The 19,623-nt window shown below is 41.0% G+C and overlaps 1 protein-coding gene across 9 annotated transcripts in view; it reads right to left on the reverse strand.

Moving 5' to 3' along the window:
- Window positions 1–19,623, reverse strand: part of LOC146501387 (MAM domain-containing glycosylphosphatidylinositol anchor protein 2) — a 221,727-nt gene that overhangs the window by 90,641 nt on the left and 111,463 nt on the right. For 6 of the 9 annotated variants that reach the window (XR_014869519.1, XR_014869520.1, XM_085133641.1 and 3 more), the window contains 2 exons: window positions 16,364–16,502; window positions 15,895–16,164 (listed from right to left, as the gene is read on the reverse strand). Coding sequence is in view for 7 of the 9 variants with exons in the window: in XM_085133641.1 (XP_084989767.1) it covers window positions 15,895–16,164; window positions 16,364–16,502 (409 nt within the window). In the remaining 2 variants the exon portion in view is untranslated. The remainder of the gene's footprint in view (window positions 1–15,894; window positions 16,165–16,363; window positions 16,503–19,623) is intronic. The other 3 variants (XM_085133642.1, XM_085133646.1, XM_085133645.1) reach the window with 1 other exon arrangement.

A 19,623-nucleotide genomic window follows, 5' to 3' on the forward strand; every position in this document is an offset into this window, starting at 1 on the left:
TTATACAGAGTGGCCCAAGATCATCAGCTAAAACTGCTTATCTCGCTGACTCAGTCCCCTGTTGTTTGTGTTGGTAAAGCTTTATTAAAGACTTTATTTAAGTAAATCTCTTGCATCAACTCCCTACTTGTTGCCTTTATTGAGCCAGCAATGACACTACTTTTACTAATGTTGACGTACCCTTCCCTTATTTTTGCATAGAGAAGCAGTGCACATCAAAACAGCCAGCAGTGCATATGTGCACTCATGCATATTTCAGAAATGGTTCCTTCCAAGTCTCCTCCACATTCAAAAATCCTTTCCTGCCTTTTTATCTGACCATTAATATTGAATAGCAAGTAGGCATTCCTTTAAATCAACTACATTTGTGTACGAGAGAGATAAGTGGGCATTACTTCCCCAAGGTTGTAGTAAATTTTGCTGGACAGCTGCAGTGACTTAAATGGCTCCTGCTCCTTTATGCATGGGAGAGAATCTAAAACTGGAAGTATTTTAAAAGGAACCGCGATGAGTGTGTGAGGTGAGAAGTACAGAGATGGGAGACTTTATCGGGTGACGGTGCGTTGTCACTCTTCCCTCCCCAGTCCGGATAACCAATTCATGGCAAAAGTCACATGAATGTTTTATGAGGGCTTTGCTCGGAAACAGAACTTTCCCATTTGCTCTGGTGGCAAACTGTGCCCCCCGACTACTGCTACACTATTTTCACAACATCATTAATATCTTACAAGAGTGCTATTGTGTGTGTATATACAGTTGGAGTCTGTGCATAAATACATATATAAATATGTATGCACCTGTAAAAAGACAAATTGTAAAAAAAAACGTGTGCATTTCAAAGCTGTAGCCCTACCTTTGTAAACTTTGAGAAAACTTTTTTAAACTCAATGCTCACTGACCAGCTTTTACTGTCAGGAGTATCATACAGTCATATCTGATCAAATCACTTTTATCTGTCAAGATTAGGTTTTACTGGTCCTGCCCATCCATACGACCCTTCTGGACGGAAGTTGCAAAAATAATCACAAAGGTACTGGGATTCAGTGTGACTTGTACATTCGCATCATTGTATCTGGGATATTTTGCAGAAGATTTAGTTACAGACGATGTTTATCTCCTGGGAAATTGATGGAATGTATGACTTTCACCCTGCGACTCCAGGGAGACTTGGGAAGGAGACGTTGGAGAAAATGGCTGGGCTTTACAAATTGTGGCAGCACTCTCTAATGCATAGAACTTGCAATACCAAAGTATTGATATATGTATGTGTGGATGTACGGCTGTATACATGGGCATATATTGTCTTCCCATGACCTCATAATATTTTGTCTTTTTTGTTTGTTTTTTTCTGCATAAAAATGTTCCTAAATAAAAAGTATCAAAAAAAAAAAGATGAGGTTTTACGATACAGCTACATGGTTCCGGCTGTTTTGCAGAAACATGGTGGATCACGTGAAGCAGGTATTTAGCTGAGAATGAACGGACAAATTAGACACATACAGTGGGGTAAAAAAGTATTTAGTCAGCCACCGATTGTGCAAGTTCCCCCACTTAAAATGATGACAGAGGTCAGTAATTTGCACCAGAGGTACACTTCAACTGTGAGAGACAGAATGTGAAAAAAAAAATCCATGAATTCACATGGTAGGATTTGTAAAGAATTTATTCGTAAATCAGGGTGGAAAATAAGTATTTGGTCACCTCAAACAAGGAAAATCCCTGGCTCTCACAGACCTGTAACGTCTTCTGTAAGAAGCTTTTCTGTCCCCCACTCGTTACCTGTATGAATGGCACCTGTTTGACCTCATCATCTGTATAAAAGACACCTGTCCACAGCCTCAACCAGTCAGACTCCAAACTCCGCCATGGCCAAGACCAAAGAGCTTTCGAAGGACACCAGGAAAAGAATTGTAGACCTGCACCAGACTGGGAAGAGTGAATCTACAATAGGCAAGCAGCTTGGTGTGAAAAAATCAACTGTGGGAGCAATCATCAGAAAATGGAAGACATACAAGACCACTGATAATCTCCCTCGATCTGGGGCTCCACACAAGATCTCATCCCGTGGGGTCAAAATGATCATGAGAACGGTGAGCAAAGATCCCAGAACCACACGGGGGGACCTGGTGAATGACCTGCAGAGAGCTGGGACCAAAGTAACAAAGGTCACCATCAGTAACACACTACAACGGCAGGGAATCAAATCCCGCAGTGCCAGACGTGTTCCGCTGCTGAAGCCAGTGCATGTCCAGGCCCGTCTGAAGTTTGCCAGAGAGCACATGGATGATACAGCAGAGGATTGGGAGAATGTCATGTGGTCAGATGAAACCAAAGTAGAACTTTTTGGTATAAACTCAACTCGTCGTGTTTGGAGGAAGAAGAATACTGAGTTGCATCCCAAGAACACCATACCTACTGTGAAGCATGGGGGTGGAAACATCATGCTATGGGGCTGTTTTTCTGCCAAGGGGACAGGACGACTGATCCGTGTTAAGGACAGAATGAATGGGGCCAAGTATCGTGAGATTTTGAGCCAAAACCTCCTTCCATCAGTGAGAACTTTGAAGATGAAACGAGGCTGGGTCTTCCAACATGACAATGATCCAAAACACACCGCCCGGGCAACAAAGGAGTGGCTCCGTAAGAAGCATTTGAAAGTCCTGGAGTGGCCTAGCCAGTCTCCAGACCTCAACCCCATAGAAAATCTGTGGCGGGAGTTGAAAGTCCGTGTTGCTCGGCGACAGCCCCAAAACATCACTGCTCTTGAGAAGATCTGCATGGAGGAATGGGCCAAAATACCAGCTACTGTGTGTGCAAACCTGGTAAAGACCTATAGTAAACGTTTGACCTCTGTTATTGCCAACAAAGGTTATGTTACAAAGTACTGAGTTGTATTTTTGTTATTGACCAAATACTTATTTTCCACCCTGATTTACGAATAAATTCTTTACAAATCCTACCATGTGAATTCATGGATTTTTTTTTCACATTCTGTCTCTCACAGTTGAAGTGTACCTCTGGTGCAAATTACTGACCTCTGTCATCATTTTAAGTGGGGGAACTTGCACAATCGGTGGCTGACTAAATACTTTTTTGCCCCACTGTAACACACACTGTGTCTCAAACGGTGCACTTTTATACTGACCACTGCTACTTTGAGTATAAGTGAGTTCACACTGAAAGGTACAGCTGTGTGAAAAGACCCAAATAGTGCGCTTAATAGAAAAAAGGTTTGACACATATTGTGGTATTATTTGGATTTTTATGTGAGATAAATTGCGATATAATGAAAGAAAATGTAGTAGTATGCAGTAAGAGACCTGACAGGTTAGAAAAACTGCATACACGTTGCAAGTGACGTGGGAACTAGAGATATTGTGTACGTTCAAGTGAATTGGGCGAAATAACTGCCAGTGAAGGGAAGTGGGTGGAACCAAAGATAAACTTTTCTCAGCTTCCAGGTGAGCGACTGAAGCGACTACCAATGAGAGTGAAGAATAGTACTGATTGAAATATATGAGGTTTACCTAGGCAACAGGAGCCTGGAACATCCGCGAGGGACCAGCAGTCACAGGCAAAGCGATGTCTGTTGAGCAACAGTGTGTAATGCACGCAGGTAACATCAGAGTCCCAGTTGTCTGGTAAGTACACAACTTATCATGCCCTATTTGAAACAATATCCAGTCTCAGTTTCCACTTTATGTTGCACTTTCCGTACCGCGGAGCGAGTAGCTTGTGAGAGTAAGTGACTGTTAGAAAAACAACCACAAAGAGGCTTTTGCCAACCGGTGGAGTAATATACATTTTTCCCTATCAACTTGCCATGGGTGTAGGGGGGGGAATTAAATTTTTCCCTCATGACCAGTGGTTGCCATTGGTCTCCAAGCTGTGTGACTGGTTCTTTATTTACTTGACCCTGCATTGTCATCCTGATTGTCTTACTTGCTGATATAGACCACAATCTATAGCTAATAAGTGAGAGTCAGACTGGTTTACTACTTTTATCAAGCTCCCATAGTTAAGTTATGATGCCAGAGAAGTGTTTTTTCAACTCTGTAGGGAGAGGACAAGAACACATGGAAATAAACTGTAAAGAATATTATAAATATACAGTATAAGTATTTGAAAGAACAGTTCATTGTTACCTTTAAAACGTCTTAAACTGTAATGAAGCCCTAGCTTCGCGTATCTGCTTATACACTAGATTTACGCACAAATATCAAGCACCAGCATAAGAAATCCAGCTTTATTATTAAAAGCAATGCCGGCATTGCGCGAGTCAACATATGCACAAACAAGTTCTGCATGCATTATAGATGAACTTGGAATCCCGTTGCTTTTTATCATCATCAGAGCTTCCTGTCATTGAACCTTGACTATGGCAAAATGCTGAGTAAAACATAAACAATCTTCAGCAACTTTCTTCATGGTAATATCAAGAGATTAAAGGTTCCTCTGTTTGTACTTGTATTAGCATTGCATGTTTCCTGCATCTGATTTTCTTGAGAGGTTGTATGCTGTATTCTTTTGAATCATTACCGATCATATTACAGTGTGCCCCGTGTTCCCTTTTTAGCTGTAAACTGAAGGGTTTATGCTTGTAGCGAGCCCTTTTGATTCTCCATAGCTTTAATGGCCTGTGGGAATAATAGGTGGCCTGGACATAAAAGCCCAGATAATCACACAAAGAGAAAAGCCGTGGTTGAGGTCTTCTTCTACAGAGACCTCGTGACACACGGCGGGATTACAACGGCACCACAGGGGACCTTCTTATTCGGCAATGCACACAGCACTGGCATTTTTACTATAAGGCACAAATATGTATGCGTATAATATAAAATAAATAAAGTTATTAATCATGGAAATACATACACGGAGCCGCACTGCGATAAAAAAAATGTTTGAACATGTTTTTTCCTTCACTGTCTCTCCAGTGCATCGCGTTGGGTTTGTCTGCTGGAGAAGAAAGACTTGTCTCACTCTCTTCTCACTCTGAATCATTATCCTCCTGTCTACCCATCAGCCCATCTCATTTTTCAGTCAGCCCTGTCTGTCCATCTCTCAGCAGGCGTCGTACTGCGCTCTCCATTCATTCTCGTGGAGAATATCAGCATGTGAAGCTGAGCTCGTCTCTCCAAGCCAGATGGATGTCTCTAGAAACTGCCACTCACTTCATCAGCTCATCTCAAGGTTAAGCGGGGGGGGGAAAAAAAGGACAACGGCCAACAGGACGGTTCAAAACGCGAGGCGTTCACACGTATGCACACACGTATTTGCTCCGCCAACTAAACACCTTTTCATTTCCCTCTTATCACTCTGTGTTTTCACATTAGCACCAACACATTCCCCATGCATCAGCAGCTTTACAAAAATCACAGCCACACACATCCCCATCCCCAAATGCTGCACCCAACCTTCACGCTGACCTCTGGCTTTAATTTATGTTTAAAAAGGTATGCGCACATATAAAGGCGTACTCACACACATACAAATACAAAGACGCATAGAACCTCTCTACGGCCACAGCGCGAGAGCCGGGACCACCTGCGCCAGTCCTGACCATGCAGCCGTTCAATCTGGCATTCATGAATGGAAATATATTCAGCTTTTGACCAGAATTTATTCCAAAGCAAATTTGATAAGGGTCATTCTCATGTTGATTCACATGCTGACAGAGAGGTTTTCACAAGGCACGTCACTTTTGTTTTCCCACCACTAAACAGTCTAAACATAAACAGCAGGGAGCCCCCAGCGAAGGACTGTATTTCTGCTTCTCTGTGTATGACAGCAGCAAGCTTCCAATCAGAGTGACAAAAATGAGCATGGCGGTTGCTCGACTTTGCACACATTTATGCTCAAATATGTGCACCCGTGTACTGTAGATGCATGCAATTAGTCGCACCAGCGTTAGCAGTTCTGAATAATGAATACCTTTGCTATAAAAGCCTGTAAGCACCTTAAAAAGGTGTCGATGCCTGGATTTGCCGGGACACCGAGGATGTCGAGGATGAATATCTGATTTTGAATCTTGTCAAAGTGAAAGCAATACGCGTTTCTCTCACACAACACAGAAGGAAAACATATTTGCTTTGGGAATAGATGGGAAACACATGCACAGAGAGATGACTGTGTCTGTGTTGGAAGACATAAAAACACAGCGCCAGACCAACTGTCCATTTTAACACCATCTACAGACAGTTCTGTCATAATTCACCAATGCTCCATTTGAAAGCTGCCTCCTCATATTTGCCACCCTCCCTACACCCCAAAAAGAAAGAAACGACTGAGTGCAGTGAGAGTGTCTTTGCATTGTCACAACTGATATATCACAACTGGTGTCTTTGTCCGTTATAGAATAGACTCAAGTGGCAGAGAAAAGCAGGGTATTGACCTGCATTTGAAGACGTGTTGCGGATCCCTAATCCATAAAAAGGATCCTGTCAGCAGGGTGATGTGATGCCAGTAGCTCGCTGGGCCGGCTGTGGAGATGGCCAAGCCCTGGAAGGCAGTCTGGCTGGTGGGACAGTATGGCCACCGAAACTACCATCTGCTAGGGAGAGATGTGTGTTTTCACATACACAGCCCCCTTTGGCAACAGCAGTTTGCTAGGGCTTCTCAAGGACTGGAGACAAGAGTGAACAAGCTGAGATAGGCAAAGAGGAGGCCACAGGGTGACCCTGTAAATTGAGCAAAATAAACTCAGAGGAGCCGAACCAAATAATTTAGTATTTCACGTACACGTGAAGTATAGCAATAGCTAGCCACTCATGGGTACTCTCTCCTCCAAAGTGCTTACATTTCCAAACATTTAGCCTTCAATGCCTCTTACTTACACACGACACATTCATTAGAGATGCACACACGCATACTGTACACGCAGGCAGGCAGACAGAAGGTCTGTTCTTTTAATCCAGCAGTTGTGCCATAGTGTAGCTCAGTGAGGGAGATAGAAGCAAGGACTGCCTTTGTGGCGTGGAAGTATTCAGACTGTTTTGAATTTGTGGGTGAAAAGGGAGAGCAGATCACAGTAAAATGCAAATTGCGTGTGGGTGATAGTAAGTGTCTACTTAAAATCTGAAGAAGCACCTGCTGCTAAGCAGAGCTCCAGAGTGGCCCACTGAAGAGGAGAATGACACTCCAAAACAGCACTGGCTACTTTTTGAGTTCAGCTAAAGCTACAAGTAAAAAATCCAAAAGGCTGTGACTGGTTCCATAGTGCAGGACATGCTACCAATATCCAGCCCGATATCACATCAATAGGGAATGAGATCAAGTCAGTATATGTACAATAAGATAAAGGTCATCTACACCAATGACATGTACAACAACAGGTCCTCATTTTTGGTAAAATTAGTAGATGACAGAGTAAATACCCTTTTAAAGAGATCAAATTTTGTAACTAGTAACGTTGAATTAAAGGTACTAATCATTAACTATTGCTAACCGACCTCAACCACTATTGCATGGGAAAAAAAATGCAAGTAATAGAGGGAAGCATATATTTTGTAGATCATAGGAAAATTATTTGTGTGTTAGAGAAGAAGAATAAAAAGCAGCATTTACTACAGCAGCATTTCTCTGTCGTGTATGAAGTGGGCTGTATGTGGCTCACGATGCAATATGAGTTTGACATCCCTGATGTGTATGTTTGGGTCTTTGTTAATGGTCACAAGCTCATTAGATTCACCAGAAGATCAAACTCAGAAATCCTTTATCTGTACACTAGGACTGAAAGCTGGATTAAGCATAGTGGTCATTGTTCTTTACAATGTTTGGGTTATATGCTTATGTGAAATAAGGGATTTAGCATATAATGTGTAGCTGCAGGGTACTTTCAAACATCACAATTTTGGGAAATCTAGTGAATGCTTCTGCTGAATCTACATTCCATAAACAGAAGCAACATGTGTCCGATTAATCTCTCGTAGCTTTCCAAGCATTACTTCATTTATTCCTCATAACTCTCTTTTTTGTCGTTTTGTAACCTTTTTTTTAAGATTTGGAAAAAAATCTCCAGAAAATTCTGTGATGGGGGGAAAAATAGAAAAAAAATCAGATTTGCTTCTAAATTCAAAGACTTAACAGTATCCATGGTGATAGAAGTTTCCCAGTAAAAATGGAAATTTAGCACAACCCCATCCTGGCCCACCCACCAGTCCCCTTAATACGGCGCGATGCTGTGAGCTTTCTTTCATGCCGCGTGACACTCACTTACAGGAAGAATCACTTTGAGGGAAGCGCCACAAAGATGCCGCAAAAGCATGAATACACAAAGGAGAAAAGGTTCTGAAAAAGAATGACTCACAGTTTGGTTTTAAGAAAAGCAGTCGTCAAACAGATTATAATTATCTATATCATGCTGATACGGTCGGAGCGACTGATGAGACCAGCCTTTAAGTATCATGCTGTTTATAAAGTACATTGTGCTGATGCTTGCACTTAAGCCTTACAGCAGAATCTATTTTTGGTACAAATGACATGTTAAATCATTGAATCTAGACATATATCAACCATTGCGCAGCTATGACGACCACAATTATTTGGTGCATGCTAATCCCAAAATTGAAATTGAGTCAGTGACAGCTCATCAGACTCAAGAGAGCGATCCTGAGATATGTGATAGCCTCCTGAACCCACCTCCTGCTAATTAGTGATGTCAAGTTAGACAACATCGCCTCTCTTTTTAACTAACTGTTCCTCGCAGTTTATTTTCCTGTCAGATAAAAAAAATCAAAAGAGCATTGTTTTTGGCTTTTAGGGCATTTATTCTATTTCTAGTGTTTGGTCCAAATTAAATTTGACACCAGTGATGTTTTACTTGACTTTGGATTGTTTTGCGTCACATGATTGTGACAAACTGAGGCATGATTCTGTCACCCCAGTTTGTCTTCCTTTCTAATTGACTCTGCTTTGATGATATCGCTCGGTGTCCAAGCTCAGCTATCATTCAAGTTATCTGATCAAAATACGGTCTTTGTGAAAAGTGTTATTTCCACTGTCTGTCGTGATTGATCCCAGAGCTGTACTGACAAGAGGGACTGTTCATTAGTCAGATAAGAATGTGCCCAATTTATTTTCTTTTGTCAGAGACCTTTTATTTGCTTTATCACATGTTCATTAATTGTGTCATTTTGACTGTTGCACTCCCTTTCTATCTTTCATTTATGTCTGTTTTGCTGTTTGATGTGTGATGACTCATTAATTTTATGTACCTGAATTCTCGTCAATTGTTAATTTCTTTACCCACCCCTCCTATCTTACTGCTGTGGTCTAAACATCTAAATGGAAGTCAAAGTGATGTAAGCGGGTTTTACGAGCCTTTAAGACTTTAAAGTCTTTCATACAAGGACGCAGTACAGCACAAAAGTCTCAAGGCACCCAAATGTCTTTATATTTTTTTTTAGGAAAACAGATGCAGCAATTTAGTGAAAGATGCAAAAACAAATGGGAATGCAGCTTTTAAGAGAAAAATGGAATTTAATTGTAACAAGCAGGACATGAAAGCCAATGTTTGTTTGGACCGCCTTTATTCTCTAACACCTGAACTCTCTAAGGCAGCTTTCCTGAAACTTCTTTAAGGAGTCTAGAGCAGGGGTGGGCAATCTCAGTCCACGAGGGTCGGTGTCCCTGCAGGTTTTAGATCTGACCTTGGGTCAACACACCTGAATCACATGATTAGTTCGTTACCAGGCCTCTGGAGAACTTCAGGACATGTTGAGGAGCTAATTTAGCCATTTAAATCAGCTGTGTTGGTTCGAGGACACATCTAAAACCTGCAGGGACACCGGCCCTTGTGGACTGAGATTGCCCACCCCTGGTCTAGAGGAATAGTTCTCCAGGCTTCTTGAAGGAGATTCAAAGTTCTTCTTTGGATGTTTCTGTCTTTTGTTCTGTTCTCTATCAAGATGATCGTGCACCTTAGTAATGTTAATATTCTGGGGAGGCCAATCCATGACTGATAGTGGTCTGCTCTGAGTGACTTTGTGTTCAGAATTCCATGAATTCCATCAATATTCCCATAACAATATAAAATGTTCAAATTTGTCATTCTTCAGCTTTTTCTTCCTCTTTCTCTTCCTGAATAATAGCTTCTTGATAGCTACCCATCAACTGAAACCATTTCTGATGGGATGCAAAAGCACTGTGTCAGGTCATTGCTGGATTCTTTCCTATTTCTTAAGGACATGACTTGCAAATAGCGTTCATGTTCTGTAGATAGTCCTCTTCAGGCCTGCCACTTTTTTCCATCACTTGTACAGTTTCCAAGCAGGACATGAAAGCCAATGTTTTTTTGGACCGCCTTTATTCTTTAACACCTGAACTCTCTAAGGCAGCTTTCCTGAAACTTCTTTAAGGAGTCTAGAGGAATAGTTCTCCAGGCTTCTTGAAGGAGATTCAAAGTTCTTCTTTGGATGTTTCTGTCATTTGTTCTGTTCTCTATCAAGATGATCATGCACAACCTCAGTAATGTTAATATTCTGGGGAGGCCAATCCATGACGGATAGTCTGCTGTGAGTGACTTTGTGTTCAGAATTCCATGAATTCCATCAATATTCCCATAACAATATAAAATGTTCAAATTTGTCATTCTTCAGCTTTTTCTTCCTCTTTCTCTTCCTGAATAATAGCTTCTTGATAGCTACCCATCAACTGAAACCATTTCTGATGGGATGCAAAAGCACTGTGTCAGGTCATTGCCGGATTCTTTCCTATTTCTTAAGGACATGACTTGCAAATAGCGTTCATGTTCTGTAGATAGTCCTCTTCAGGCCTGCCACTTCTTCTTTTTTCCATCACTTGTACAGTTTCTGTTAGGTTTTGTAATGTTGATTGTCATTTATGCTTAGAAATATCTACTTATATATGCTTAGAGTTTATAATTAGTTTTAGATTGGTAGAGGTGTATAATCAATTGTGTAGTGATAGGATGTGTGATCCTTAATAGTCTGCAAAGGCTTTGTGCGCATTCCAGAGTGTTCTGGCATCCACACCGACACTCTGGGAGCATGGGAAGAGGTCGTACCTTCTCTTATTGTTTTATGGTAGGATAAACGTGGCTATATCTGTTTTAGTCTAAGTGCCTTTTGTTTAGATGGTTTAGGGAAGTCATTTATGGGGTCACACTCTGACCCCCCCCCCCCCCCCCCCCCCCCCCCCCCCCCCCCCCCCCCCCCCCCCCCCCCCCCCACACACACACACACACACACAAACACACACACACACACACAGGCAAGGTACTCTTTGTGTGTATGTAGACGTCATATGTTAATGAACCTATGCATATTCATGTAACCTCAATAAAAGAGCAGTGTTACGGGGGAGCGGACGAGAGCAACTGGGGTCAAGCGAAGGAACGGCGTTTGTCCGGTTCTCTCCCGTGCACGAGAAACATGAAGAACTTTGCCTACTTTGTGTCTTGCTTTGCTGTGTAATTATATTGTCTTCAACGTTCCAGCAAATAGGTTTAAGCTACAAACCTATCAGTTTCCTCAAAATGTATCTATGTGCTCACTCTATACTATGCAGAGATATGCCAAGTTTTCAGGTAATAGCTCTTTGGGAATCACCTTGTTGGAGCAAAAATACTATTTTATGCCTGTCAAACTATTTATGGCATGCTTCATAGATTCCACTAATGAAATAGAAACAAATTACAGAAAGATAAAAAATAAACTTGGTTCTTTGCCAAGTTGTTGGTTATATGTGGACACAACAGTGGCACGTCTCAGTGCTATATGGTTTTAGAAATATACATATATATTCTTTTAAACATGGTCAGGTACAAAGACTCAACAGAAAAACAAAGAAAAGAAAAGAAAAGAAAATCTTGCTCCTTGGAAGCAAAATATTAAAGGAATGAATGGTGGTTCAAGACTTTTGCACAGTACAGTAACTCAATAATGACTATTTTTTTCTGTTGCTAAATCAATACAACTTTAAGAACAGTAACAACTATATAAAATATCCAAGTCTGAGTTATAAAATGCATTAAACTTTTATATCTGGCGTGATGGCACAAATAAAATACTTATTTGTCTGCAAACCGCTGCATAACAAATCAGTGGCTGCGTATGTGTTTGCTACTAGATATTCAAGCAGAATAATGCATATTCTTCCTGTTGCAGACAATGCTCCATAGGCTTAGACAGATGACAGAGGTCTATATATTTAAACAACACATGTTTAATAAAGGTAGTGAATTCTCTTTTATGATATTTGACTAAGATCTCATATGCGACGTACTGTGCATCCAGATGTGAGACACATCAGCGAGTGTGTCATATTTATTGCAGTGACTGCCTGCAGTGAGTGTGCTCTGACTTATTCGCTCCTATGGGACACCTGACATCTCCTCTTTGATGCAAGCCTTTCACTTCTTAAGTCTTCAACTGTATGGGCACTTTCACAATACGGAGACGGGGTATATCTGTCAGGGGGACCATCAGAGATGATTTGTTGATGATTTGATTTTCAGCCTAGGGAGCATATGGCTGCATAAATAAATGCTTCCAAACAGACTCAGCATAGCGCCGACCTGATGATGGAGCTGTGGCATAATCTCTGAGATGGAAAGAGAAAATTATGACAAACCGCACTTCTGAGCCACTCTGCTAAACTCCTGTTCATATGTCTTCCACTTATGTGCGTACAGAGAAACGTAAAGTACGATCGTTGCACCAATGCTTGGTTTGTTTGTCAGGCTTAAGCTAATTAATGCATGTTTTTATTCACCTGCCACAGATTCCTGCATTTTCTCATTCAGGGCACTGGTATCTTCTGTTATGTCACAGATAAAAGTCTGATCAAACACCATCCTTAATCCTCAAGCTTAGTAACGGCAATCGATTTAAAAGTATTAAAGTCAATTTCCTCAGGCGCTGTGCTGCATCGCTGCCGCTCTTATAGTGAAATGGCTTTTCTTTAGAAATTCGAACATTGCCTTTATTAAGAATTAGTCCTCAAATACATTTTCAGCATATGACTTTTTTTTTTTTTGACATTTCTTATGCCAAGTTCATATCGAGTACAAGTGCCCATCATCTGCTGGGTATCCACTTTGATAGCGAGCCATCAGTACGACGAGCATGCAGAAAGTGGTACTCAGAAAACAGTTATTTCTGTAATGAGCTACAGCAAGATCAGATGCTCCTCTGCCTCCTGTGCCACTCAGGTGAAGAGCAGCTTGGAAAATAATGTTTTTCTGGTAATGACCAAGCAAACAGCAGTGACCCTCCTCCAGCTGCTCTTGTTAAATTTGTGATAACGACTTCTTGAATCAGTGTATTTTAATTAATGGCTTCGCGCTCTCTTCCCGCTAGCATTACCTGTCACGATGCTGGGTCTTTTGACCCAGCGTTTTGAGTTTTCGTTTATGGTTTATGTTTAAGCCCTTCAGGTTTTCTAAGTTCCTTTTTTTTATGCCTAGGTTGTTATAGTTCTTCGTTATTAGATTCCCCTTGTGTCCTCCACCCCTGTTAAGTCTCCCTTGCCCTTCGTGTGTTTCATGTCTGTGTCTTACGTTGTCAAGTTCAGGTAGTCATGTCTGCGTCTTATGTTTCCTGTTTTATTTTGAAGAGGTCTTGTGTTCCTGTGTTCATCGTGTTTAGTTTTACTCTTCCACTGTGACGTCGTTATGTTCATGTGTGTCAGCTGTTCCCCCATGTGTTCCCACTTCTCTCATTAGCCTCCTGTGTGTATTTAGTCTGTGCCTTCTCATTCAGTCTTTGTCGGATCGTCTTCAGGTTTTCATATATCCTCATCATCATTGCCATGTTTAGAGTTTTGTTTGTTCTTCTGTTTTCCAGGGTTTTTAATAATAATGGATTGCATTTATATAGCGCTTTTCAGGACCCCTCAAAGCGCTTTACAATACCACTATTCATTCACTCTCACATTCACACACTGGTGAAGGCAAGCTACAGTTGTAGCCACAGCTGCCCTGGGGCAGACTGACAGAAGCGACGCTGCCATATTGCGCCATCGGCGCCTCTGGCCATCACCAGTAGCCGGTAGGTGAAGTGTCTTGCCCAAGGACACAACGACCGAGACTGTCCGAGCCGGTGCTCGAACCGGCAACCTTCCGATTACAAGACGAACTGCAAACTCTAGAGCCACGATCGCCCCATAGTTTCATAGTTCGTGTTTCCTTTCTAGTTCACCCAGTTTAGGTTATTGCTTAGTTTGCATTGTTTTTGCCTCTTTATTTTGTACTGTTCTGTCTGCCTTAATAAACGGCTCATCATCAGTTTGAGTTTTTGAATGTCTGCACCTGGGTCCGCTCTTCACACTCCACGCAGTTTGCCTCGGCAAACTGTGACAATTGCCCTCGACTGTTTTAAAATTATCCACAGCTGAAGTAAAGCTTCGATGGGTTTGTAACTTTAAACTGCACTTTTTTATCAGAAGCTATCGAGCCTGTGAATATACTGAATAAAAACATATGAAGAAAACATTTCAATCAGCACAAAGGGAATTTGCCCATTATTTCAGGACTGTGGCTTGGTAGTTTTATTTGTTATTTATTTATCTATTTATGTCCACATATTTGCTGTAGTATACCTTTTACCCACTTAAAACTCAAATGAATTACTACAATCCAATAAACTATTAAACAGTCACAGGCTTTTTGATTGTCCTCTTTGGCTGGTGTGGTCAGAAACAGCTACTTCGTGAAAAGAGATTAGTTGAGAATACTAAAGGGCCCATTAATGTCGTTGCAACCAGTGAGATCACCACAGCCTCCTCACCATTCATTCCAGTGTTGATTGCATGGGTACTTGCTGAAGTATTCTACTTAATGCCACTCAAAAAAACCCTGTGCATCAGCACTGGCACTGGAGCAGTGGAAGTCAAAACAGAAAGCAAAGTTACTGCAGAATTTCTCAAAAACTCTCATCTTTTCAAGCTGTTACAGCATCTGCATAAGCTGGGAATCTCTGAGCTTCTGCATTGATATTTCTTTGAAATGGTAATGAAAAGCGACACAATCGGATTCTCGTGTGTTCAATCCAACCATGCCGGCAGCGGGACCTGCACGAGGTTACACCAGAACGTGGTTTGTGCCAGCGGATGTGACGTCATTTTTGCTGCATGCTGTTATCGGTGAGAACGAGAGTGACGGGTATAAAGGGTATAATATAGCAGAGACAGACAGCATGAGACTGGATAAAATGCATATTTTTAAAAATGAGGATCCGTAAAAATTAGCCAATATTTGGTTGCACAGCAGGTTATAAGAAACACATACGTTGTCATTGTTTATTGGTTTGAAATCATTCTTAAAGTTTCAACAATATCCCCACGCATTTCGGTTTGGTTTGTGGGTATAAAATCCTAAGTATCGAATGGTACTGTTAGCCACATTATCCGATCTACAATCTAAGGATTTTTATTTATGGTTGTGGAGGTATTGCAATAAAAAAAAGTAATTAATTGGGTTTTCAGCTTCTTAGATTCCATCTGGACGTCTGTTTTCAGTATGTGGATTCTGTATGGCTTCTAAAATTGGCAGAACAGGCTTTAGGGTTGTAGCTGCCATCACCAGTGTGTGAATGTGTGTGTGAATGGGTGGATGACTGGTTGTGTAAAGCGCTTTGGGGTCCTTAGGGACTAGAAAAGCGCTATACAAATACAGTCTTTAGGGTTAGCATTAGCAGTGTGACATGGCTACACACACAAAAAAAAAACCATTGTAAAAAAAAAGGTTGGAGTGTGGGTTTCTGTTTACCAGGCTAAAGACATAGCTAGTATTAACGACCGAATGAAAATGAAATGAAAAAGACACATTTTCTAAATATAAACTTTGATACTTTTGCACCTAGATAATCAAAAAAACAATATATATCTTAGGTTGGGATCTATATATTGTTTTTATATGCAGGTATGCATTCTCACCTCGCACTACAATGGTAGTGGACTTCTTAGCAGGGTTTCCCACATTGTTGCTGGCCACGCAGCTGTAGACCCCCGCCTCATCTGAGGTGATGGCCGGAAGCGTAAGTGTGCCGCCCTTCACCACACTTCTTTGTGGCAGGCTGTCATTACTGCTGACCCAGGTGAGAATGGGAGGTGGCTCACCTCCAGTAGTGATGCAAACCAAGGATACTGTCTGTCCTGGATTCACAACAATAGGATCCTCTACCAGCAGTTTGATGGACGGGGATGCTGTGGAAAAAGAGAGCATCGATGATAGACTGGAGGAAGATGGACGGCTTTGGCAGTTATGACAGTTACAGAATAACTCAGCTGAGAAGATGCATGACAGTTCATCTTTCTCTTTCTACATCTTTCTTTTTTTTTAGGATATAATTATTTGGTTGCAATGAGCTTTCTGTGCACAAAAGTCAGTAATGATGTGGAGTACCTGTCTTGTTGGTAAGTCTGAAGATAACACTGCGGTCAGGAATGCCACACACGTTTCTGACAGAGGCGATGCAGCTGTAGTTAGCGTAGTCTTGGGGACGCAGATTCTTCAGCTTCAGAATCTTCGTTTCCCCCTGCAGCTCAGACGAAAAAACAACACTGGTATGCAAATGTGTGCAAAAATATGAACATAATCAAGTGAAAGGAATATGAAAAAATAGGCACTGGGAAGGAGATTACAAATTTGCTCCACAGAAAAGTCGATATTTATTAACACGTATTTAATTTTAATAAAGGCAGGTGAAAAAGTGCCACAGTGTTCAAACATTTCATAGTTAAATCTAAATGAAAATGATGCTGATGTTTTTCAGCAATGAGTGGATTACTCTCTAGTGAAAAGCCCTGTAGCATTTTTTTGCCACAGAGCTCCAGGAATACAGATGGGCACAGTAGGGGATCTCTCCACAGAAATGGCTCGCCCATTGACAAAGTGCGTTTGATTCCAACCAGGCCTGTCGACTGCGAGCCCCACCCGAAAGGTTACAATAAGGATGTAAATCTTTGATCTGGCTGACTCCAGTGTGTGGGTGCGGGGATGCGTTGGGGAGGGAATCAAAGATGAGTCAGCCACATGCTGTGGCAGCACACGCAACGCTGCAATCACTCACGACTTTCACACCCTTTCATTTCTGGTGAGGCTCATGGATAAATTAATTGCATTAGATAAGCCATGGACCCAACATTTCGCTTCCTTTATTTTTCCGTTACCACTTTTGCTTTGAAGCAGATATCAGGGGAACGATGCCTTTGGTACTGAGGTATTCAAAATGCAATTGGTGCAACTGGTAGGAAAGACAATTTGGAAAATGCGAGGGGTTGAAGCCATTAAACCAAAGTGGTCCGAGGGATTGATGGCCATATTGATGGACAGATTGAACACTAAAGTACATAAAGAGCTTTGGGAATGAGACTTAATAGGTGTCTATAGAAATTTGGGAGGAGTGCGGTGTCTATCAGCCAAAAAATATGCCATCTCTAGCTTTGTTTTCATGCTTTAACTGCATGTTTGTGAGGAAGAAAAACTAAAATTGAAACCACTTGGGCTTAAGATGTTTGGTGGTAAAAATGACTTGAGGGTATTTTTCATGCAAGCAGCAGGACACTGGCTCTGGGAAAATGTCTGAGGGAGATGAATCAGAAAAATGGTTACCACATTCTGAGATGTGGTAACCATTTGAGACACTTTTTGCCTTTTTAGCTTTTTAATTCATTAATAAATCATCCACTAGACTGTTTGATTACCTACTTAAAAGCCTCGACACTCGGATCAAAATAATTTGCCAATTCCTCACAGGAAACACTAACATTTATACCTACAAATCTGATACAGTAATAATGCAAACTTTCACCAAACAATGTGAATAAAAAAGGTCTTATCAGCCTCATTTCACATTCTTGTTGCTGGTCAAATTGTATCTAAGTGAAGTAAACTACACTAGGCCTGCGGTTGTAAATGTTAATAAGCAGTTAATAAATTGATTTTCTTTCTGACCTTTTCCATAAGCTAGCTGGACAAACAGTCAGTTGCAGTAGGCATCCTAATTAATTACAGCAAAAAAAGACAAAAAAAACAAAGGTTTTTTTTTCCACATCTTGGCAACCCCAACACTGATATTACAGCCCATCACGAATTAGAAAATGATACATTACGGCTTATTGTCATTTTATAGAAGGTAACATCTAAAAAAAGAGAATATCATAGCACACAAAAACATCAAATCCATAAGTGTTAATTATTCTAATAGCCTAAAATTGAAGCAGAAATAATGGATGAAGTGGATAATTGTGCTATTTTCGACACATTGCAGGCAAAGTTTTGCGGCTAGAGGGAAAACGTTACAGACAGCAGGACGTGGTTTCTGCAATAAAGCCACACCTCTGCTCGCTTAATTATGAACTGGTTTAAAATGCCACTCCTGCATTTCTACAGCATCAGTGGGAATATAAAGCATTTTGCTGGGCTGGAAAAATTGTGCCAGAGTGAAGAAAGGAAGTCGTAAAGATAAACTTAACTAAAAATCCATGGATAAAAAAGGAAAAGGAGACAAAAGGAGACAAAAGGAGACAAAACGAGACGCTGCAGCTTTGATTTAGGTCAGTTACAAGTGATTCCCTGAATAGTCTGCGGAGAGTTCAGGCAAGTTCCAATATATTGTTGAAAAATAATGTTATTAGCCATTTATATGTGCAAATTACTTGGAGTTTAGTCAGGATTTATTTGGGGTTGGATTCACGTAATGCTAATCTCTGAGTTTTGGGTTGTGTTCAAATTTCAGACCCAATTAAAGCTTTAATAGAGGGCAGGATGAAGGAGCGAGGGAAGGAGCAAAGAGGTATGAAGAGCAGGATGGAAGGGAGAAGTGTCTTTTGGGGCCCGGTTGTGCAGCTTCTTCAGACTCCTTCACCCGCTCTATTAGTTCCCAGCCATCTTTCTCCATTTGGCCAAACATCAATTTCACTTCTTTTTTTAAAAAAAATATTTTTTCTTTTCCTCTTGCCACTTCTTAAGCCTCTTTTCCCCTCTCAAATGTCTTTTTCTCTTTGTCATAGTTTTGTATTCTCTCAGACGCTCCATCACATACAACCCACATTCAATTCGATCAATTAAAAAAAAAGAAAAAGAAAAACTACAATTCCCTCACAAGTGGCTGAACAATCTCAATCAGTTCTTTGTTGACTGCACAAAATCCATTTTGGAACAAAGCTTCTCAATTTTCAGACGGTAAAGAAAACCCACTTGCTCATCTGAAAGAACTGATTTGTGAAGAAAAGTCTTTCCGCAGCCTTTCAGCATCTGCAAATCCTTAATATGCATGTAACTCATGAAACTGGGTTAGTGAGGCTGGTGCTGCACTCTAAGGTATGCAGCAGGGTTTTTATAACAAATAGCCACGACAATAATGTTATTGCCAATACATAATCAAATCACCCAAATCAAATAGAAACACTATAATTACGTGACAACGTGCTGCGTTGATTCGGTAATTAGCCTCTTACTCATCTCGCTGGAGAAAAATGCAGAAAGGGTGTGCGGCTGTTGTGACAGTGTGATGTTGGGTTTGTTAACGCATTGTTAAATGAGGTCAAGATATATCATGATTTACATTTGCATGTGTATGCATCAGTTTTAAAGCTTTGCAGTACCTTTAAAAATATGCCACAATATGCAATAATACAGTGCTTTACCAATATTAATAATGG

This window comes from Neolamprologus multifasciatus, chromosome 15, assembly GCF_963576455.1.
Source record: "Neolamprologus multifasciatus chromosome 15, fNeoMul1.2, whole genome shotgun sequence".
Taxonomy (NCBI): domain Eukaryota; kingdom Metazoa; phylum Chordata; class Actinopteri; order Cichliformes; family Cichlidae; genus Neolamprologus; species Neolamprologus multifasciatus.